At 47.1% G+C, this 23,768-nt stretch overlaps 2 protein-coding genes across 2 annotated transcripts in view; one reads left to right on the top strand and one right to left on the bottom strand.

Moving 5' to 3' along the window:
• Positions 1-23,768, top strand: part of MEP1B (meprin A subunit beta) — a 495,370-nt gene that overhangs the window by 332,627 nt on the left and 138,975 nt on the right. The window lies entirely within an intron of this gene.
• The window catches only part of KLHL14 (kelch like family member 14), a 94,877-nt gene that overhangs the window by 17,178 nt on the left and 53,931 nt on the right, over positions 1-23,768 (bottom strand). The window contains exon 3 of the mRNA XM_059707403.1: positions 4,651-4,740. Coding sequence (XP_059563386.1) covers positions 4,651-4,740 — 90 coding nt within the window. The remainder of the gene's footprint in view (positions 1-4,650; positions 4,741-23,768) is intronic.

Genomic DNA, 23,768 nt, shown 5'->3' with positions numbered 1-23,768 from the left:
GGAGTAGGTTGGGGGTTGAGGGGAGAAGTCACCTAGCTTTGGACTTGACCTTGAGAGGTCTATGGGATCTTAAAGTGGATGTACCTGCTAGACCACTGGCCAAATGAGGCTGTAGGTGCAAGTTTTGGGATTATTATTCCAGAAATATTATTTAAAGTCATCGAACAGAAGGAAACCCCATTAGGCAGAGGGTATGACAATGGAAGGTAATACAAATCTGGGAATTAGCCCTGGGATAGAAGGAGGAAAACTAGCAAAGGAAAGGTATTGTCAGAGATAGGAGGAAAATATGGCATTTTGGAAGCTGTGTCAAATAGTGTTTCAAAAAGAGGAGTTAGCATCTGAGAATTAAACATTCGATTTGACAACAGCGAGGTTGGTGGTGGCTGGACAGGTGGCTGATTCCATGGACGGGTGGGAATGAAAGCCCGAGTGGGGACTCCTCTAGGAGACTAAAATATGAGAAAGCATGGAAAAGAGAGTAGGGGGTACTTTCTAGAACTTCTGCCATGAAAAGAGGAAGATTATTGCTGGAGGATATACCGCCTAAAGAAGCTTCTATTTGGTTGTGCTTTTAAGTTTGGAAGTATTGCAAAAGTGCTTGAGCAAGCAAGAGGGAATGAAGAACAGGCCTTAGACAGGGGCAGAAACAACCACAGGAGAAAAGATAGACTATATGGGTAGCCTCAGATACATGTGCATAGACTTGGTAGGAGCAGATACAGATGTTTATCCTCCATTGCTTCTATTGTTATTGAACTAAGAAGAGAGGCTATGCTGAGTGAGGAGGGAGGTTTGGAGAAAGGCATTTGAGAGAGAAGGTGTGGAATAGTTAAGCTGGAGGGTGGGAGAGTGTACTGATCAGGACAATTTGAAGTGCAGCTGGCTAGTTGTCAGCATGGCGCATAGGAGCCAGAGTGGCTGTGGTTGTCTATATCCACATGGAGTTGCTCAGGGGCAGGGAAGAGGTGGGACAGAATGGATGTAACCAGGACCCAGGCTTTACTAGGTAAGTATTAATGCAAGGAGGCAGGCATGAGGGTTGCAGTGTGACTGTGTGTACCAGTGTGACTGATTACAGGGATAGACAATGGAATACAAACTCAGTACGGAGGGAAACAAAGACACAAGGGGATGATGGACAGTGAAAAAGTGGTTGGGTTGAGTGAAGGAGGTGGCATTATGCAGAAAACAGTGGAGAGCTGCCACAGAGAGGGGCAGCAGGTGGTATAATCTGAAGACATCCTTTGAAGGGATGAGTCTTCGGGGCGGGGGGCTGGCAATGAAGAGGAAGTAAAAATTGCTTCCTGCCTCCAATCCTATGAAGAGTGAGAAGGTCGAGAAACCCAGTCCCCATTAGAGAGGGTGGCTGGGAGAACAGTCAGGTGTTGACTAGAAAAGAAGTGGTTTAAAGACTGAGGCCCTAGAGCAGTGATGGTGAACCTATGACACGCGTGTCAGAGGTGACACGCAAACTCATTTTTTGGTTGATTTTTCTTTGTTAAATGGCATTTAAATATACAAAATAAATATCAAAAATATAAGTCTTTGTTTTACTATGGTTGCAAATATAAAAAAATGTCTATATGTGACACGGCACCAGAGTTAAGTTAGGGTTTTTCAAAATGCTGACACGCTGAGCTCAAAAGGTTTGCCATCACTGTCTCAGAGTCAGACAGACCTACACTGAAGCAGCTCAGCCTCTTGCACGCGGTGTGTCTGTGCACGTTATCCCGCCTCTCCAGGCTTGGTCTCCTCAGAGGAGAACCACAATCATGGCTGGGAGCATTACTTGAAATGATGACGTGGGTGCTTGGCCAAGCTCCTGGCAAAAAAATGAGTCCTCAATAAATACGACTCTTACTGCCAACAAGGTCAGCTGTGGTTTACCAGATGGACGGTACGTGGAGCCCCATGGAAAACACTGAAGGGGTTGTGGTGAGTGTGTGCTTCAGTTCCTAGCCCAGACCCCTGTACCAGGCTGGCGCACCCATTTCCCACCTGCTGTGAGTGTTGGGTGCTCACGGCCACAGCTGCTCCCACTCTGTAGAACTGACCTCAGCGGAACAGGCCCCTCCCTGCTCGTCCTGAGGCCCCACCTGGGAGAAGGCCTCAGCCAATGATTCAGGTTGACCTAAGGGCACAGGAGGCGGAGCTGTTTGCTTCATAGTGTAACGGTTCTCCTCTACTTGGGAGGGCCAATCGGTGGTTCCTCTGCATTTCCCCAGACCTACACTAGATGACGTCACATACCACACAGGTCAGGGACAGGATGCCCCAGCACTGCAGGTGGGACCCCCAAGGTTTAAAAAAGGTCTTAGGGAAAGAGAGAGTGAGCTGCCATATCGAGACTAAAATGTAACATTACAATACAGTACTTAAGGTTTCACTAAAATTCAATTCTGAGTAGCTACAACGAGAGAGAGGATGCACATTAAATCCCATGAATAGCATTAGCTATAATTTTCAAAAGTGACTCAAGACTTTGGTCTGACAAGAACGTGTCACGTGGGGCTCACACGGAGCTGACTGGGTGGTGACAGGCGTCCCCACAGGAAAGCAATGCTATGCGTTCTGGAGTCTTTGCTCACAGCATCTTCAATGAGGGCTTTCAAGCAAATTGCTGTTCTTCTCAGGGCGGGGGGAGGCACACCAGGGAGGCCCACTGGCCAGTCTCGTGGGAGTCTGCAATAGTTGAAGGTAAAATCTTGCTTCTCTGAAGTAGAGGAAGGAGTATGCCCATTCTCATCCCCCACCGGGCGCTCTGTGCTGTGCGTTTGATAGAAGCAGAGCAGAAAGCTGCTGCGGGTCATTCTGGGGGAGATAACCCCGGGCAGGTTTTCCGTGTGGTTGATGAAGGCTGGTCTCAGAGAAATGGCCGGTCGCAGGGTTCTGTGAACACTGAGGTGTGGCGGAGGCTGGTACTGTGACGGCTGCCATTCACCTGGGAAGAGGTGGGCGGAGAGGGCTGCCATCGGAAGCAGGGCCCTGCGGCGGGGCCTTTGGTCAGGGGCTAGCTTCCGCCTGGCCTTTAAAGAGAAGGTTCTGCAGATCCTTTGCTCAGATAAGCTTGATGACAGGACTGCACGTTCCCTTAGGGATGCTCTGGTCAGTGGAAATCACCACCGAGGAAGGCTGGGTTAAACAGCCATTGGGGTGTTTGTTGGGGGGGGGGGGGGGGGGCAGGGCGTTGCGGGTATGCTGGAGCCTTTGGTGCATCAAAGCCGTCATTTCAAAGAAAAGCTGGAGGAGAGCGAGGACCTATCATTTTCGCTCCTATTCTCTCAAGGCCAGGAGCTGTCCCTTTCCAGCAAGGAAAGCCGTGCACCAACAGGGCTGCAGGTCTCCCCGAAGAATGCGCCCTCGCTTCAAAGAAACGGTCCGGAGGGTGGCCGGTGGTGTTCCTTTCAGATCTTCTAGAATGAACAGATGTGCCGATTCTCTATGACTTGCCGGTGCAGATGCTGAAGGAGAGCATTCACGCTAAAATACGTGCGGCCTATGTAATCTCATCGGGATGTTCGGGCTTAAAGTGAAAGCGTGTGCCTGCAGCTGTTTGCTGGCTTCTCAGCCACGAGCACCGTGACACAGAAGGTGCAGCCGCAGCTCCCCCTCCACGTGCGAGCTTCCCCCAGACCGTGGTCCGGCTGCGTGTCCTGCCAGGCCCCGCGCTGCCCTGGGGCTGGGCTCGGGACATGGCCGAGGGCTTCCTTTCTCTGCGGTGAATGCCCGAGGCACCCACACCAGCGGGCGGGGTGGCGGTGAGCAGCGGAAGGAGCCGGGAAGGGCGGGCCGCCTGCCAGGGGTCTCCGGGAATAGAAGCCGCACAGGAACCTCCGCGCAGGTTTCAGGTTTCGTGCAGCGCGGCTGCCGATCACGCTTCCTGACTGAAGCGGCATCATGACGCTGTGCGACGAGGCCCGCGGTGGAGAAGGTGGGGGAGTCCCCGCAGCTGCAGCTGGCCACCTGCCTCTGGGAGGCCGTGCGTGGCCGTGGCATCCATCCCTCGAGGGCTGGTGAGGAGAGGCCGGGCGCCAGCTCAGAGCTGAGCCCCCAGGCAGCGGGCGAGTGAGTGAGTGAGTGAGTGCGCTGCGGGCATCCTCTGCCAGCTCAGGACCGACCTTCCTTCCACTCACAGCCCCCCTCCCTGACCCCTCTGGTCCCGTGGCACAGACACTCATCAGACACCCATCGCCCGCAGTCACAGACACACATCAGACACCCATCGCCCGCAGTCACAGACACACATCAGACACCCATGGCCCGCAGTCACAGACACCCATCAGACACACATCGCCCGCAGTCACAGACACACATCAGACACACATGGCCCGCAGTCAAGATGCTGGACAATTACCAGGGCCTTTCCTGGCACACGTCCTCGTGGGCCAGCCGCTATGGCCTTGTTCAACAGTTACCATCAGGCCCCGCCGGTGCGGCTCAGCGGTTGAGCGTTGATCTAGGAACCAGGAGGTTATAGTTTAATTCCTGGTCAAGGGCACATGCCCGGGTTGCAGGCTCTGTCCCCAGTGGGGGGGGGGGGGGGTACAGGAGGCAGCCGATCAATGATTCTCTCTCATCATTGATGTTTCTCTCCCCGTCGCCCTTCCTTTCTGAAACCAATAGGAAATATATAAAAACTATAGTTACCGTTCGGGTTCCACTGGTCCTCTCCGCCCAGCACGAACAGGAAGTTCTCCACCTCCACGACGCAGTGGTGGGCGCTGTTGTAGGGCATGACTGGAATGAAGAAGAGACACAGATGTGTGACCGTTTCCCCTGAGCCCCTGGCTGTGGCTCACTAGGTATTGGCTTTCACCAAAGTGTACAGAACGTGAGGTGAAGTCCGTCGGAAGGAGAGAGCCAACAGCAGAGCAGGGCGCCGCCCCCCCAACAGTGGCTCAGGGGCTGTGCCCAGCGACGGCAAGCCCGGCCCCTTCGGATGAGTTTGACGTCACGTTATTCCACAAATTAGCCAAGAACCACCTCTCACGCTGCTCTCAGTTCTCCAGCCCTCCCTGCCTGCTGGTGGGGCTCTCGCTCTGAAGCAGTGCCTGGGACTCCCAATGGTCAGGGCGGGCGCCTCCTGGAGGAGTTAACCCTGCACACCTGTGGGGCCATTCAGAGGCCCTGCCCCCCCCTCGGTTTGCTGAGATCCCCCCGTAAACACACTCGGGGTGCTGGGTGGCTGTCTATCCCCCAGCGCCGAGCAGGCCGGCTTTCCATACAGTGTTCAGTTTTTAAATTAAGGTCCTGCTGATTTAATGCCTCCTCCAAATGCATACGCTCAATTTCCTGTACAATGTCATTAGCAGCACAATCACACATCGCCTATCTCTCTGCTTAGGAGCTCTTCTGGAACAAAGATAAAAACCGTCAGGAACATCACGAATATTCATCCCGCTCACCTCGCCCGTCTCCCTGCCCTAGGGTGCGGGCTGCGAGGAGGGGGTGGCAGTCAGAAGCCCGTGAAAGCCAGGTTTCTCGGGGTTGGTTCTCATTTACATTTTCATTTGGGAGACACACGCAACCAGAACAGGACAACCCCTGTCCTCCTCCCCGCCCCCCCCACAACCATCACAGCGCGGTGTTGACCTCCGCCGTGTCATCTCCATTGTAAATGTGACCGTCCGCTGCATCAGTTATAACACATGTGGTGGCGGGGCCCGGAGACACCCGGAGTAAATGATGTCCTTGTTCGGCTCATCACATGGGCACCTTAAATCTAGGTGAGGAGAGATGGAGGTGATGTGCACGCTCAGGCAGGGAACGTATTGCCTGACACGGATCAGCAGAGCACTTAAGGAACCAGTGCGCTGGGAAATCAATATGACTCAAGGCCAGGTCTGCCTCCGGCTCTCCCTCCAATGGGGAGAGAGGGGGAAAGAGAGAGCGCGTGCCTGTCCTACACCCGAAGTGTTTTGGAGGACACACCTCTCTCATCTTATTTTGTTGTTGTTGTTATTATTATTATTATTATTATTATTATTATTATTATTATATATTTTTTCAGAATGTGCTTAGGCAGGCTAAGATAGGCAAGTAAAAAGAATAGGAAACAGGCAAAGCTTTGAAACCCATAATGCAGCTTCTGAAAGAGCCAACCAGATCCTTGAAGCATTTTATTCAAGGATTGAAGGAGTTTTGATTATTTTATCATGTTTTTATTTTTACTGTGACTATTCATTGTTCTTTGAACTGACAGCCACAAGGGAGAAGGCATTGCTATGTAAAGCCCTGATTTCGGGGATAATGTAGGAGAAATTGGGTGTGCCATTGGTTTGTGAGGTCCATTAATTAGGTCGATGGACACAGGGCGTCATCTTGGGAACGTCCTTCCCCCCCTCCTCAACCCTCAGTTATCTCTTTGGGAAATGCTTTCAGCCAGACAGATTCTGCAGCGTCGCCTCTTAGAATCCATTTGGAGCGGAGTGTGTGTTGGGTTCATTGAACAACTAAGATTGGATAGGTTTTGAACATCCTTGCTTTTTTCTTTTTCAAATGAACTCATCATTGTTTGGATTATGAGGATGGTTCCAAAACACCAACAACAAACTATGCTACCCATACGTTACATGTCTCATGAACAGCCTGATGCTACTCCGTTCATCATCATGTCAGCTGGTCAGCGCAGACGCCTAGCCTTGATGGCCATCTGCTCCCGTGAGAAATGAGCGGGAAAACAGAGGCCACCGGCTACAACCAACATGTGATGGCAGCCACTCTTCCAATATCTACTTAAAATTTTTGGCCCGTTCAACGTCCGCATCTTACAAGTAATACAAATGGTATTCTCTTCTTTGTAACTGGAAGTCCAGCTTTATAATACGGCACTGTCTCTGAAAATACAACTGTACTTGTATTTTGTTCTTGCCATTCACTTGTTCCCATTCAGGCAGGCAGACATTAAGTGAAGAAAATAATAGATGGTTTGTCCTTAAGCCTGTTTTTCATGTGATTACCCCTACGGTTATGCAAACAAATGAAACGATTGCACTACGGCCAGTGGTCAGCAAACTGCGGCTTGCGAGCCACATGCGGCTCTTTGGCCCCTTGAGTGTGGCTCTTCCTAAGCCTTAGAAGTACCCTAATTAAGTTAATAACAATGTACCTACCTCTATAGTTTAAGTTTAAAAAATTCGGCTCTCAAAAGAAATTTCAATCATCGTACTGTTGATATTTGGCTCTGTTGACTAATGAGTTTGCCGACCACTGCACTAGGCTAACCCCTGAAACCTTCCAAATTAGAGGGGGTCTTTGCAGTTTTAATGGAAAGGCTACTTGAAGGCATTCCTCTTTATCGACACTTAGAGTATTTATTCTTGTTTTAAACCTCGTATGCTGTCTTTCTTGACAGGATATGTCAGTATCCTCATTCCTGCATTATTGTCTCTTTTGAATTATTACCATGAATTGCGCGAGGCTGTAAATACGCACAAAAGCTCTTTGAAATTCTTCTGAATGTAAAAGGCTCCGAATTTATTAGGAGAAAATCTATATGAAATCAATGTTGGAGTTTTGCAAAAGACCTAGTTTCTTTGATTTCTGGTGGACCCTGAAGGGAAGTAAAATAAACAGGGCAGCGAGCAAGGGCAGACATCTGTTCAAGGCGGTAGGAGGTTCTGCACTTACAGATCACCTTTTGAAGAACGAAGACCCGCCTGCCCCTCTCCGGCTTTCTCTAGAGGCGGACACTCGCCACGCCCTCCGGAGCAGGTGCTGGAGGAGAAGTTGGTGCTCCGTGCTCACAGGCAGCCCCGGGTGCGTTTTTAGCGTGTCAGTCAGTGAGTCAGAGGGAAAGGGTAAAGAGAAGCTAATCAGGATGAAATGAGATTAAAGGCTGTCTAATTTTACAGCAACTGTGATCCATCAGCCACTGTGAAAGTGACAGTGGAAATGAATGATGGAGACAGACAGGTGGGGCTGTACATTCCACTGATTTATCCTCAAATGCACTGGGCCTTATTTTATTGAGTGAACATGACCGCATTTATCATGACTGTCATCTAAACCCACTTCCCTCCATTTAAAAAGGTCACTTTACTCAGAGGGAGCAGGAGAGAGGCACTTTCCAGTCAGACTTAGCATCTCCTCACATGCGTCTATGAGGCCCTTTGTGAGAATGCGTAACTTTTATGAAACAAACTACAAGTGCGGGAAGGAAAGGGGCAGGGGGAGGGAGGCCAGAAAATAGAAAAAGAAGAAACCTTTGGACATCTGTGGGAATACACTCACTTAGTCCCTAAATTTGAAGCAATCTGTATCATTTTTGTGTTTATCACTCCAAGGGAAATTCTATTCTAGCCTGGGAAGTGAAATCAAACGTTTGCATGGAATATTTTTAATGAAGGAAGTAAGAACAGGTGATACTATACAGTAAACGTGGGAAGGCTATTGAGTCCCAGTATTTACTCTGCCGAGTGGCCAGTCATCACACACTCAGTAGATGTCAGCAATTGCTACAAGTTGAATCTCGGCCACAATTCACGCATAGGCCGGTTAATTGTTTCCCCTTCACTTTAAGGCCATAAAAATCTCAGTTACACAGGCTTTTTACTCCTCCTTCTACCAGTGCAATAAAATAGCCTGGAATGTTATGCATCAAGTTAGTCCTTGTGAAGAGCATTTTGTGCTACTTTTCACAATAGTAACCACCATGTACCAAATATTTACTATGTGCCAGGCACTATGCTGGTGCTATATCTACATGTACATATACACACACACACTTGTATTTATATATAGGTACCTAGATTATATTGCTGAAAATATAATACCATGTTTTGTTCTTGCCACTCATTTGCTCCCATTCAGGCCAGCAGAAATTAAACGATGGAAATAATATATGAGATTATAATGTATGATAAAATATAATACAGGATAAAATATACCTCTATTTGATTTATCTACATCTTTCATTTAATACAGCTAACTACAAGGGAGGCATCACTCACTCATTTTATTTCTCTAAGAAATACTGAGGTTTTAAGAGGTTACGTCACTTGTTGAAGGTCATACTCAGCTAATGAATGGCAGAGAGGACCCAGACACAGGGCTACTGGATCCCAACCCACGCTCCTATCCATTTCACTCCACCGACTCTCAATAGGTGTGTGCGCCCAACCAGCAAGTCATTACTAGTACCTGTGTCTTCAGTGATGTTCCTGAAATCCCTGTATAATTTTTTTTGTGTTAAATCATATGTTAGATGTCTATTATTTTCATATTTAAAGGAATCCTAATTAAGGCAAGTGGGCACTCCTTTAAAGTTTTTGTTTGTTTGTTTTGTTCTAGAAATCCAATATTCAAATGGTGGGTTTTCTTCAAGTAGGATACCTTTGTTTGAAGGAGCAAGGAAAACAGGGAGCAAACAAGCCAGGTAAGGGCGGGTAGAGTCTACTGGCCGATTTTTAAGCAACGAGCACCTATTTCTACCTTGTGAGCAGATTCACCGTGTCTTGGGCATAGAGGCGCTTTGCTTGGCACATGCAACGTGCAGGGGCTTGTGTGTTTGAAGGCCTTATTCTGCTGGAGAGCGACACTTCCACTCCCTCCCCTATGTCACATCTGAGGAAGGTGTTCCTCTCCCTCAGGAAGTTACGGGAATCCTCCACAACCACAGGATGTCCACGAACATCCAAGCCGCGGGTCATCGTGCCTATGCCAACTTCATAAAACCGCTAAATAAATGATGATTGGATATTTATCACTTCGATGTCACCTCTATGAGGGCCTTGATTTCCTCTTGGCCTTCAATACATAAACTTGCAAAACTGTCGAATGTGACATACTTCTACCTTGTTTTGAAAAAATAATTAATGTTCATGGTAAACATACAATCTTATAAAAAATAAGGGTATGGAGGACCCATAAGTCTTCCCCCCCATCCCTGAGCTGCAGCCCTTCGGCTCCCTGCCCCAGAGGCCATCACTGGCACTGTGTTCTTGGTTTTCCTTCCAGAGGGATTATACACAGGAGTCATTTCCTTTCATACAAATGGCAGCAGTGTTCAATGGGCACAAGGTTTACTACTTCGCTTTTTTGCACTCAAGAATCCATTCATTTATTTACTCCCCACCAATCAACTATTGTTTTCAGCGGCTACTCTACGCCAGGCCATGTTCTACCTGCTGAGGAGGTCATGAGGAACAGCAACAAGGAATGTTCCGGTCAGGGGAAGCACATAGGCAATATGTACACAACTAGATAGGCAGTTTTGTTTCCAAGGACAAGTACCACGAAGAAAAGTAAAGCAGGGTCAGAGGAGGGGAGAGGACAGGGTGAGGGGTTTTGAGAGCAGTCAGGGAGGGCCTTTCTGAGTGGGTGGCTTTTGAGTAGAAGATTGAGGGAACCAAGCCATGAAGGATGGAGAAGCAGGAACAGTAAGTGCAAAGGCCCTGAGGCACCAGTGCAGGGAGTGTCAAGAACAGCAGGAAGACCAGGTCGAGGTGCTGGAGGCAAGGACCAAAAAGTGGTGGGCATGTAGATGTGAGAATTCCGTCAGAAGGCTGATGGACTTAGATATTCAGCAGGGCTGAAAATCTGCATATTATTACCTGCCGCTGGCTGAATAGCTGAAGGCGTCCCCCTAACCCGATAATCTTTTTATTGTTTGCTAAACTTTACCTTTGATATGTCTGTTTGCTTTGCTAAAGGGCATATGTATATTCCAGTAAATAAAAAGCTGATGGGTCTGGAGATTCAGCGAGCTTCTGCCACTAGAGTGAAGTCTCTGCCTGGCTTTCCCCCATGCCTTCCAAATTTATATATCCATTTATGTCACAGTCCCTTCTATAGATTCCTGAACCCTTGCTGCAAAAGGTTGTGGCATCGAGGGGAGACCCAGGGCAAATCAGGTGCAATGGTGCAGTCCTGGCCACAGCACAACGTTGGATTACCCACCACCACACTCTTGTAACAGCCCCACAGTGTTCCATGTGATGGGTGTCCTACAGTGTGTTCCATGCCTTCTGATGGCCATGTATGAACTCATTCAATAAACTTTGCAAACATTCATTATGTGTCAACAGTTTTCTGGTCGCTGAGAACATACAGGAACTACTGATGGTGTTCCTATTCTGGTAGTGCTTACATTATAGGGGACAGAACACAAACAAATAGATATGGGATACATAGGAACACAGCCAGGTGGTGACATGATCAACAAAGAAATAAAACAGGACACTGCGTTAGAGAGGGAGTGCCTGGATGTTACTCTGACTGGGGTGGTCAGGGAAGGCCTCACTGGGGAATGGTCCTTAAGGTAGAAGTTGAGGGGAGAGAAGGAGCCAGCGTTAGAAAATAAGGGGAAGGAATCCATGCAGACATCCGGAAGCGGGAATGAGCTGGGTGTGCCCGAGAAGCCTGGAGAAGCCTCCATGCCTGGGGCAGAGGCGAGGGCCAAAGACACAGGAGGGGAAGTCCGGAGGAGGGCAGAGGCTGGCGAGGTGGGTGTTTATAAGCCAGGGGAGGCGTGTGGATTTTATTCTTAGCTTGATGGAGACACTGTAGGGGTCTGAAGCAGAATGACATCATCTGGTTTATGTTTAAAAAGATTACTCTGGCTGATGTAGATGTTGTGGGTAGAAGAGGGAAAAGAGGGGGACCAGAGAGGGGTGTCTGGGTGAGAGACGATGGATGCTGGATCAGGAAGGGGCCAGGGAAGGAGAGAAGGGGACACGTGTTGACAGCTGTTCTGGTTACACAACACACACACCCAGGAGTTGATCTGTAGGATTAATCGACCCCCCCCCCCCCACGTGAAGCTTCTGGGTTAAAGGATGGGTACATTTTACATCTTCATGGATAGCATCACACTGGACCCCTTTCACCCTTATCCCTTTGCCCATATGGTAGGTGAACAATTGGGATAACAATTATTATCATATTAAATAAATGCAGATTTGAATAGTTAACATTCAAATCTGCATTTATTTAATTGTGATACAGGTTCAGCATCCTTTCATATGTTTAAAACCCACCTGTGTTTTATAGATTTTTTCCTGCTGGAATTTGACTTCTTGATATCATAATTTATGCTACCTGTACTTACATTATTTCTGTCTTTAAAATGCTTTTCTATGGAGTTATCTTAACTGGCAAAATACCAGTAAATGATCTTTTGAAAGCATGGCATTGCTAGAATACCTATTTGTGAAAATATTTACTCATTGAAGCAAATTTAAAGAGCAATTACATGCTGTTGAAAAAAAATATATACACCTGAAAGAAAGATGCCTCACTTTAATAATATTCAGTGAGCATTCCTTGCCATGGGGTTGTAGAGGTTTTGTTTGTTTGCTTTACTATTTTTTTTTTCATTTTTACAGTAAGTGTAATTGAGAAACAAAACTGTTTAAAATTCCCTCGTTAGTTTAATCCCGCCACCCAGCCTCCTGCAAAGGTCTAGCGATGGGGCCAATGCCTCTCAGACGGAAACAGACAAACGATCAAACATCTGGCAGCAGGCAGTGCCCGATGGAGATTATTGATCAGCCACAGAAAAGGCTCCGTTCCTTTTTTCCTGCTGTGTTTGGATCGTACTATCTCTGCAAACTACTAATAAATGGAAATGTGTTGTGCATTGGGGATGACTTGATCAGCATGGACAGTTCATCTGGAAAATTAAATCCCGTAGGAAATTCACATGGTCTGATTCCAGTGCTGAGCTGGTGGAGGCTCTGAATTAACCCAAAGGTTGTCAACACGTCCTCCCTCGTCCCCAACTGGCCCTGCACACAACAGGCCGGGTTCCCATAGTCCCACTGGAGACAAAGTCTTTGAAGTGAGTTCAAGATGCATAAATCTGAGAAAAACGTGCACACATGCTATGTTTTGGAGGCTGTGCAAAAGCCAAGAGAGCGTGTTCCTCTGTCCTAGCTCAACACCGTATCTTCGGCAGTGTCTCCCGACACGGAGTGCTGCTGTCAGCCCCTCTCTGTCCAGCATTGCACGAAGGCAGGCCATTACTGTTCACTGGCCAAGTCATGACACAACTAACAAACAACCAGTGTCTTTGGGCGTCATCCCTACAGGATCTGTGAGCTCCTTGAGGCCAGACCGTGTCATCTCTACAGCTTTCGGCCCAGCATTGTGCCCAGGACCTAAGGCTGGGTCAGACCCATGTACTGCTATAGCTTTTATACCCAACACAGTCATTAGGAATATTAGGGAAACAATAAATGTTAGGAGCACAAATGAGTGAATGCCAGCCAGCTAAGGGAGGCAATGGGACACCCTTCTCTGGAATTTATAGGACATGTGATGGGTACCGGAAATATGCAGGAGGGAGGAATTGAAGGAAGAAAAGGGAGAGAGGGAGGAAGGTATGCCTTAGATCAGGATTCTTTGGCTTCTAGGATAGATGTCGCCCTATATGCAGTGCATATGTTAGCTTTAAACAAAGGAGGATTTGTAAGTTCTCCAAAGACTGTGAACTATCGGAGGCCTGATTGTGCCAGGCTTGGTAATAGGTCCTTGTTGATTTACAGTTAGAGTCTGAGCCCTTTACATGGGGTGGGGAGCTAACAACCAGTGAGGCTAAGGAGACTTAAAATAGCCCTTCTATTCGCCATGAAAGCAAAACTGACTTATTTTTATTTTAATTAGGATATTTTCACTGATCTATCCCTAAATTGCGATTGTCACTATTTTATTTTGGATACTTCCTGGAATGTTAGTTTAGACATTAAGAACAGTTTTATTTTCACTTTTGGAAAGTAAAACCATCTTTGGGAATGAAAGCTACAATCTATTCCAAAAAATTTCCCTGTTTTATAAAGTGCTGTGTTTGCAGACACACGGATGAAACATGCTAATGAACGCTCCCATGCCTCCTTTCCTAAGGGCCAACACAGCGTCTTCCTGGCCGCATCTTTGAGGGGCGGGAGAGATTGTTCTGCACCTAAAAAGGCTCATCGGAAAAACAGTCAACTCTGTAAATGGATTAAACGAGTAAAGCAACGCATATTATTTAAACCCGTGACTAGAAAATCCTTGACCAAGGTCAGGGGAGCCAGTGCTACCGAAACTGTGGATGAACTAGCAAAAGGACAGCACAAACCATTGTGAAATTGCTTCCGCTCCCTTAGAGGCCGGCCCCAGAGTTGTTCCAACTTATTGAGGGAAGGAGGAAGGAAATGGGTGAGGTCTGTATGATGAGAATCTATTAGGAAGTGGATTCTGATAGAGATCACACACTCGATGTGGGAATGTAAACTCTAGTTATTCACTTTCTAACCCATGAGATAGCACAAGGTACACTGAAGAATCATCTCTCTGCCACTCATTCATTCTTCATTCATTCATTCCATTAAGAAATATGCATTTGAGGAACTATTAGTTATTGTGCTAAGCTCTGAGCATAGAAAGATTACTTGTCCAAAGCTCACAGCCCAGAAAGAAAGAGAACACGTGGCCAGAGAGGTAGGACAGGCACCAGAAGCACCAGACAGGGAGTCACTGAAACTTCAGAGAGAAAGCGAGGCTTATGCTAAATCATAAGATTAAAAAAATGCTTTCCAGGTCATCCCAGCAGCAAAAGTCACGGTCAGTAAAAGAAACATGGATTTAACAAATACTGAGTTCCTACTATGACTATGTGCCAGAGCTTGGGTTAGGCTTTAGTGATATTGTTTATTCTAATTAGGTTATTTTATAAACATTGATTATTAAAATTAGAGTCCTTTCCAAAATGTTCTCCACCTTATCATCAGATTATTGCGATAGTAGCTATTTTGTGGAAGCCAGAGAAAATGTGTCTGGGGAACGTGGGAGCAGGTAAAAGGGAGGGGCTGTTTTCTACGCGTCCTTTCCAGCCGCTGGCCCACTCCTCAACTCAGATTCCCTTTGGCGCTCGCTCCCCTCCGACAATCCAGAAGCCACGGCCGCCACGTAAATTCAATCTCTCTCAGCATCTACACGCACCTCCTGGTTCTAGAAGCAGTTGCTTTGCTGCTGTCTTGCTACTGCCCTTACTTAACTGGAAAGGATATTTCACGGCAAAGATTCAGAAAGATTGGTCACATGTTCCTCCCACAGCCATGTCATGGCGTGTGCATGTGTATGTCCACATGTACCTATGGTGTGCTTCATCCAGGAAGCACTAGTCGGGCTGGGCAATCAAGAGTATCAGAGTCAATAGCTCCAACACACCCGGGAAATGAAAGTGCAGCCCATGATCTCAGGAGAGGAGCCCAGGGCGGTGGCCTTCGCTGGAAGGGGCGCCTAGAACCGCCTCTTGAAGTTCTGAGAGCTGTGTTGCTGGGAAAACGTGGAGAATGGGGATGTGCAGATCGGAAGAGAGAAACATGGAGGGCAATGTGATGAATACGGATGTTCCCTTTTCTCCTTTCTTGGCACCATCATTTACTGGCAAAACCAGACAGTGGTTGAATGTTAGGTGATATTTATTATGAATATATTTATGACCGCACAGGAGCATTTGGCACGTCTCCTGTCTTAGACTTTAGGCTGAGACCCTGAGACGGAAGGTACCTGCCAGGCCATGTAGGCAGGACTTGCTGAAAGCGGCTCTTAGACTGCTTCTGATTGGTTGGATACTTGTATATGTGCACGTGTGCACACACACACCCACACACACACACGTGTGCACATCTAGCCTGTATAAACAATGATATGGAACACTATTAGTGAGTAGGGTCCTTTTAAAAGAGAGTGTTTGTGGGAGACTGGGGGAACCCTGGGTACTTTTTTTATCCAAAAAGGAGAAGGAAACCCTCCTTCCACCCTGCGCCCCAGAGACAAAGCAGAGGCAGTGGACATCCCTCACCTCCTGGGCTTGGCAGCACCGTGAGGTCTGAGCAAGAGGCTGCAGGCACTGTCTGAGGTGCAGTGTGGGGGGCTGGGGCAGACGCGCCAGTGTGGGGGGTTTGGGGGACACCCAGCACCGTCCTGGGGGCTGAGCCGGTGCTCGGGAAGCTTGCTTGACTAGAATGTCATGAAAGGTCCTCCACCAAGAAGACTAAGCGCCCGGTCAAGCTGAGCCCGACAGGAGCTGCGTGGCGGGCACCCCACGACGCAGCGGTACGCCTTCACCGAGAGGCTCACCATGGAGCCATAAAGACAGCCATTGGAACCCCCAGTCGGCGTTAGGGCACTTGCCTCCTGAAAGGCAACGCCAAGCCAACCAGAGCTCGTCTCCCTTTTCTCCCTCCTCCAGCTCTTGGCTGGTGGGGCCGGACGGCTCATGCTGGCTGGTTTCCTCCAGGGCGGCCAGCCCCGCTCCTGCTCAGGCCCACGTGGGTGTGCAGGGATGCCGGGAGCCGGTCCATCCTTGCTGTTTCAAGGGACCTGGCATATATGGCATACGGTTCTTAATATGTTTGCTCACCTTCTTGGCGCTGTGTTTTAACCAAGGTCACCTCTCCCAGAAAGGTTGAATCCCCAAGTAGGGATTTCCCCCTGAAGTTAGGGAGGGAATAAAACCCCTCAACTAAGTGCCAGGCGGGTAATTACTCACTTTAACTACGAACAATCATGCTTAAGCTACATAATCTTTACTCCCTGGAATGGAGATAAGAAACGCCCTAACCTTTGTAATAGAGATTGACAGGATTAAAATGAACTGGTATAAATACAGATGTAACAAGACAGCAAGAGACAGAACTCAGAACACAGAACTGAGAACACAGGGCTTGGAAGACAGGACCAAGAGAGACAGAGCCTAGGCACAGAACCTACACAGAACGTTCTCTAGAGACAGAAGAACTTCGCTGGCGAGAGCATGCCGGAGGATCCTGGACAGAAACTGGCCTCAGAACCTAGAGACAGAGCCTGGCGAGAGAACATGGCAGGGGATCCTGGACTGAACCTGACTGCGGAGATTGGCAGGAGAGCCTGACTAGAACCTGGTGACTGAACCTGACTGGAGAACCTGAGCAGAACCTCTCTGGAGTTCCAGACCAGAACTTGGCTGGAGATCCGGGCTAGAGATCCTGGCTAGGCTGCTGATCAACTGAACACTGTCTCCGTGTCCTTCCTTCTTCGCCGACTCCATCTACGCCTTTGAGAACCCCTGGACCTGCTGGGGTTGGACCCCAGCACAGGGAAGGGTTAACACAGGCCCGGGAGTGCGTCCTTAGAGAGGCCTGCTGCAGGCTGGCCCCCAGCTGGAGGCTGGGAGCTTAGGTTTCAGGAGTGTGCCCACTGCCTTATCCAAGAGTGGCCGTCTGTGCCAGAGGGGACAGACAATGTGCTTTATGCTGCCACCCTGCTTCCTTATGGGAGTGTGGGGTTTGGGCATGTGTTGGGCAGAGGATGTCTATCTGACCAGCCTCGGTAGAGACCTTGGGCACTGAGTCTCTGATGAGCCATCCTGGTGACAATATTCACAGGCACTGCCACAGGTCCTGCTGGAGGGAACAGGTGCGTCCATGGGGCTCCACTGGAGAAGACACCTGGCCTCACCTGCTTTCCTGCGGGCTTTGCCCCCACACCCGTTTCCTTTGCCGATTTAGCACTTGGCGCTATGGCCCTTCTTATGTGCTTAGAAAATGCGCCAAGTGAAACTAATACAGACACTTGTGAGACCATTCGGAAGGCGGAACACAGTGGTGTAGGAACTTTGTGTCAAAGATCTGGGGAAGGAGGAAGTCACTGGGGCTTGGCTCGTACAGGTAGTGAGGCGCCCTCTTCAATCTCTCCCCAGCCATCGCAGCCTTCCCCAGCCTTCCAGGGGGCGTTGCCTGCTTAAAACAACAACAAACAGGAGGTGCAGACTTTCCTTCTGCTGTCATTAGAGCACCCCATTCCTGGGCCACAACGCTGGGCCCATCCTCCAGCGCTGGATGCGATAGTGACTGGCCTACAGGTGGTGCCATGACCCAGCCAGGCCCTTCACAGGGATTTTCTGCTGGAGCTGAGAAGGGACCTTCCCTTCTGAGCCCAGGCCCGGAGCCGCTGGGGGCCACGAGAGGCAGGCCTGGGCACAGATGGAGCTCACAGCGAGGAGCAATGAGACCTACAGAGAATGAATCTTGACGGGATTTTGACATTTTGTTTCTGAGCCATGTCCTGCCCTCCTGGTTATGTGGCCCCATAAATCCCATTTCTGTCCCAGACTTTTACAAGAGCCTTTGAACAGTCAGCTTCTTTGCATTCACTTTTTTCCCCCTTGGCTTAATCTTCACAGAGCACTCAGAATGATCCTTCTAAAACCCAAGTCAGATGACAACATCCACTTCTCTGTCCTTTCCTTACTTCTCGTCACCCTCCGGATAAACTCTGAAGTTTGCAGAATGGCCTACCAGGACCATGTGGCCTGGCTGCTGGCCACCTTTTCCACCCCCTTTGCCATCACTGTCCCTTCACCAATGGTGCTCCAGCCATACTGGCTTCCTTGCCATCTCCCCAGCTCGACAGACACATTCCCATCTGCATTAGTCCTTCCTTGGTGCGTCCTCATGACTCATTCCATCACTTTATTCAGGCGTCTGCTAGAGAGACTTTGTCTGACAATCCCTCTTAAAAAGGTCTCCCCTGTCAGTCATCACTCCTGTACCCCACTTTGGTGTTCTTAGTAGCACTTAATGATGCCTATCATTATACAGGTTGTTATTGTTTATAAACTATTTCTCTATTAATATATTAGCTACATACGTAGGCAATGTACTAATACACCAGCTGTGTAGCTGTATGATTGATTGTCTTTCTCCCCAATGATCTCCGAGTGCCCAGAAAAATGTCTTGCACACAGTAGGCACCTGATAAATATTTGCTAAATTAATGGCAAAATAGTTTGTAATATTGAGTTGGATTTCTGTAACTTGTAACCAATACTCTGAAATTTCAGATGGAGAAAATAAAGTAGTCTGGTTAAAATGAAACAATAATATAAAAAGCATGTGGTTTTAGCTACTTGGTTCAATATTGGAGACTTACATGCAATTTGCCATTTGAAATGGAAGATAGCATAGTGTCATACAGGTCTACGTTTTATATCAGTTAACTGTGTGAGTTTAGAAGTCTCGATTTCCTTCATCAGTAAGATGTGGATTGTAATATCCACCTCACAGGGTTATTGTGAGAATTTAATTAAATTGGATAACTTACATAAAACACCAGGCTTATTACAGACAAACTATAAAAGTTAATTCTTTTACTGTCCCCTTTAGTTCCTCCACCAAATATTCTTACATTGTTTAATTTTACAAAGGACAAAACATCTCCAAACAAGTCAATTTCCTGCACTTGAACTACCAAGTAATTAATAAAAGCATGACATTGTTAAGGCATGTATTTGATACAGAACTAACTTAAAACACAGTTTTTGCTTAGTGGGGTAGGAATTTATGGTTCTCAAAAAATGATCACAACTGGATATGTGGATAGAATGAAGTGACACAGGCCCCAAATTTTTAAAGAGTTATATTGGTGAAGCTTAAGTGGTATACACTTACATTCTAACAATACACATTGCATGAGAAGGATGTTATTTCATTTCATTTTTACCTCATATATATTAGACATCTACTATGTGCTGTGTATGAAACAGAGGTCACTACAAGCATAGTGCCTAACTATGTGCCTCACATCCAATAGAGGAAACTAAAAATATATTTTTATTGATTTTTTAGAGAGAGGAAAGGAGAGGGAGAGAGAGAGAAACATTGGTATGTGAGAGAAACATTGATCCACTGCCTCCTACATTCCCGCCCCCTTCCAGGGATTTAGCCATAACCCAGGTATGTGCCCTCACCTGGAACCGAACTGGCAACCTTTCGGTGCATGGGGCAATGCTCAACCAACTGAGCCACACCAGCCAGAGCAAGAGGGAAAATTTACATGCACACAAAAATAAAATGCAAAGCAGATGGAAGGTTATGATGTGACAGAAGTCCAAAGGGCAGAGAAAGATGAGGCAAATGAAGAGTAATTTTTTTTAGTTGTCTCAGAAAACAATAGCTCCAGGTAGATTTGTGTTGGTCCTTGAAGGAAGGGTGGGAAATGGAGCGCTGGAGAGAGGCTCGGGGAGCTCTCGTCAATGCATCTGTGTGCACAAAGGCTCGGTGGTGGGGAACTGCTGGCAGCTTTGTGGGGCTGGAAGTAAAGTAAGGCTTAAGGAGCAATGGGATGTAAAGTTGGAAAAACAGCAAGAGACGAGGTCATGGAGGCCCCTGGATACGAAAGAGTCTATCGCTCTCAGTAGAGAGACCCTGAAGATTTAGGGAGCGGAGTCGAGCATGAATGGTCTGCACAGGGCATAGATCTTGTCCTTTGATCTTGCTAACATTCTTTCATCACATGGGCATGTTTAGGCTAAAATTAAAAGCCATCATCTTAAAGCTCAACAATCCAACAAAAGAGGAAAGATCCATATGGGGAAAATGTGAAAAGTATAAACACCATCGAGTGTCAACCCCAGAAGAGTAAAGCATAGTCACATATAAAGCTTAAGAGGCAAAAAAAATGGGAGGGGGGGGGAAGAGGGAGAGGGAGACATCAAAAGGAAAACAGAAAGACCATTAACTAAAAATGACAATGTGTATATGTATTATTTATGGAGAGGGAGTAGGCAAGAAAAAATTTTAAAATATAATAGAGGGGAAGAAGGGAAGGAGTAAGTTTCATCCTCCTAAGTCAAAAACTAGATGTTGTTGTAAATAAGACAATCATTCAAACACCATTTCCACTTGAATTTGGAGTCTCCTTCCCTCCATGTTGACAAAACGGGGAGTCACATTACATCTAGCCCACACAAGGACGGCTGCTCTATTCATTGTCACTCAACAAAGTGACATCATTGCAAGCACTACTTGGCTCTTACTCTTCAATAATTTAGCTAATGAATTGTCCTCTCTCCTCCAAAAAAGTATCTGAGCATCAAAGGATTGTAACAAGGTCTGAATCCATTAATACTTCCTTTCACTCTCCCTTACACCCGTACCCCTCACGTTCTTATTCCCCTCGTGACTCAGCTTAGATTTTAATGCCCGTCTCTGCAACAGTTTCCTGGCATACACCTTCATCTCTCTTGCTCTTTTCTCTATTCCTCCTACTTGCACAGCAAAACCAAATCTTGGTTGTATCCAGCCCCAGTGTCAGCACCAATGCAACTGACTGTGGCTATACCGTGTGAATAAAATTCATGTTATTGTTGCCTGAAGTTTCTACTGTGTTTCCCTACACCCCTCATTATCCTATTTCTCTAGATCAAGGGTTAACAAACTATGGCCCATGGACTAGATCTGGCCCACCATCTGTTTTCGTAAATAAAGTTCCATTGAAACATAGTCACATACACACAGTCGCATCCATCGGCTTATGCATCAGCTACGTGGCTGCTTTCTTTTCTTAAAAATATATTTTTATGGATTTCAGAGAGGAAGGGAGAGGGAGAGGGGGAGAGAGATAGAAACATCAATGATGAGAGAGAATCATAGATTGGCTGCCTCCTGCACACCCCCCACTGGGGATCGAGCCCACAACCCGGGCATGTGCCCTGACTGGGAATCAAATCGTGTGACTTCCTGGTTCATTAGTCGATGCTCAACCCCTGAGTCACGCTGGCTGGGCTATGTGGCTGCTTTCTTGTTACAAGGGCAGCGTTGAATAGCTGTGACAGAGACACAATGGCCTGCAAAGGAGAGAATATGTGCTATCTTGACCTTTACAGAAAGCTTCCTGTCCTGTCCTAAATGACCATTTTACATCTTCTCAACTCTCTAACATCTGCTTTTCTGATGTACTTTTAGCTTATAAGCTTCTTTTCTATTTCACGAAGGAAATAGAGACACTAGAAAAGAACTCCTACAGGCTCCCCGAATGTACGTACCAAATGACCTTCATGGGCATACCTAGCCATACTCGGCCTTTCTTTTCGTTTCCTTTTGTTATCAAGGATGGATGACTCTCCATGCTTATTTCTAAAGTCAAGACCTCCATTTGTGTACTGGGTCCCCTTTCCTCTCAACTACTCAAGGATATTTTTTCCAGCAATGTCATCACATCTTGCATCATTAATTTCCCCCTCCCTATCAGATGTCTCCCATCAGCAGAGAAACAAGCTGTTACATTGCCACCTTAAACAAAAAAAATCTCGGATCAATATTCTCTCCTGCCTACCTATCCCATTTCTTTGTTTCTTTTCACATAAATAATCCTTGAAAAAGTTGTCTCTACTCAAAATTTCCAAGTTTCCCCTTCCGTTTTCACTATAACTTTTTCTAAGTGTATTTTCGCTTCATCCTTCCACTGACCCAGCTGTTGTTGACATCCATGTTGCCAAACAGGATGTCCCTTCTCAGTGTGCACTCGCAGGGTCTATCACTCACATAGTCCATGACTCTCTCCTTCACCCGTGTCCTTCCAGGGACTATGCTCTCTGGGTCCTCCTCCGACCTGCTGGCTGTCCCCTGGTCTGCAAACGTGCTGGTTGCTTGCCATCTCCTCTGTCTGCAAACCCAGCATGTCCCAAGTGCTTGCGCCTTTTCTCCTCTACCCACACTCACCCCTTGGTGATCCTCCAGCCACAGGGCTTGTCAGGTCCACGTGGGTATCAGGTGGGGTCTCCAGCTCCACGCACCCCTGGACAAGGCCCCGGCTTTCCCCTCCAAATGCCTTTCCACGTAAGTCAGTGCCAACTCTACCTGTCCTTGGCTTGCTCGGGACAAAACACCTTTCTCTTACAGCATGCTTGATAAAACACATTATTTATTCCTCTCAGGATAAAAGATATGCTTTTAGACTTCTTCTGTGTCTCCACACACATCCATAAAAACGAATTATAATCTATCTGCTTTTCTAACCTGCTCATTTTACCTGGAAATATGTGATAACCTACTTTTATTTCAATACATATAGATCTTCATTAATTTTTTAAATAGTGGTATGCTATTTTTTTTTTTTTTTACTATGGATAAACTAAAACTTGTCCAACAGTCCCTAACTGTCAAACACAAGTTTGGTTCCAATTAATTGCTGTGGTAAACAATACCAAGATAAATATCTTTAAACATATGAAGGATTACCATCTTACAGCACATTTCTAGAAGAGAGAGAACTGCTGAAATCAGGACCCTTACATTTCTTAAAAATCTATCCTTTATGTAATTTACATATAAATCTATAATATAAATACATTTTTCCAGATTCCAAGATGACAGTGATATACTAATATTTATTAGTTGAACATTATACAACAAATAAACTACCGATAATTCAGTAATTTTCTTTCACTGATGACATCTGAATTGTGGTTATGAATCCGATGTATACAGAAGACATCCTATATTCAGTTTATAGAGGACGTGCCTGGCGACAGGGGATTCAGGGACCCTCAGCGACAGCCCCCTGGCTCTCCTAGAGTTCTCAGCCTGGCAGCCACAGCTGTGGTCCATGACGATGTAGAGGAGTGATGCACTACGATATGATCACAAGTGGAACCTACTTCCTCTTCCATCAGAGTTGCTCGCTTCATGATATAACCAAGTGTTCAGTAGTCACATTACTTCTGGTACTGAGCAGGCAAGTACCCCGTTCTCATTAAAGCTGAGTAATTATAGACGTGTAGTCAGGATACAGTGGGGTTCTAACTGTGGGCTATTTAAACTAACTTCCTAGATGGCATCTTCCTATGTGCTGTGAGGGCTTCCCTCTGGAATTCCTGGCAACCACTTCAGCGCTGCTCAGGCGCAAGAAGTGCTGAAGGGAGAACAGAGTCTGTTAATGGCTGGGGCTGCAGAGGCCCAGGCTGCATCCTGCTCCCAGGCGCCTTGCGGGGGCAGCTGCAGTTCTGAGCTGAGCCACTA

This window comes from Myotis daubentonii, chromosome 8 (genome assembly GCF_963259705.1).
Source record: "Myotis daubentonii chromosome 8, mMyoDau2.1, whole genome shotgun sequence".
In the NCBI taxonomy this organism is placed as follows: Eukaryota; Metazoa; Chordata; class Mammalia; order Chiroptera; family Vespertilionidae; genus Myotis; species Myotis daubentonii.
Note: the sequence above shows the minus strand (reverse complement) of the source record. Positions and strands in the feature narration are given on the sequence as shown.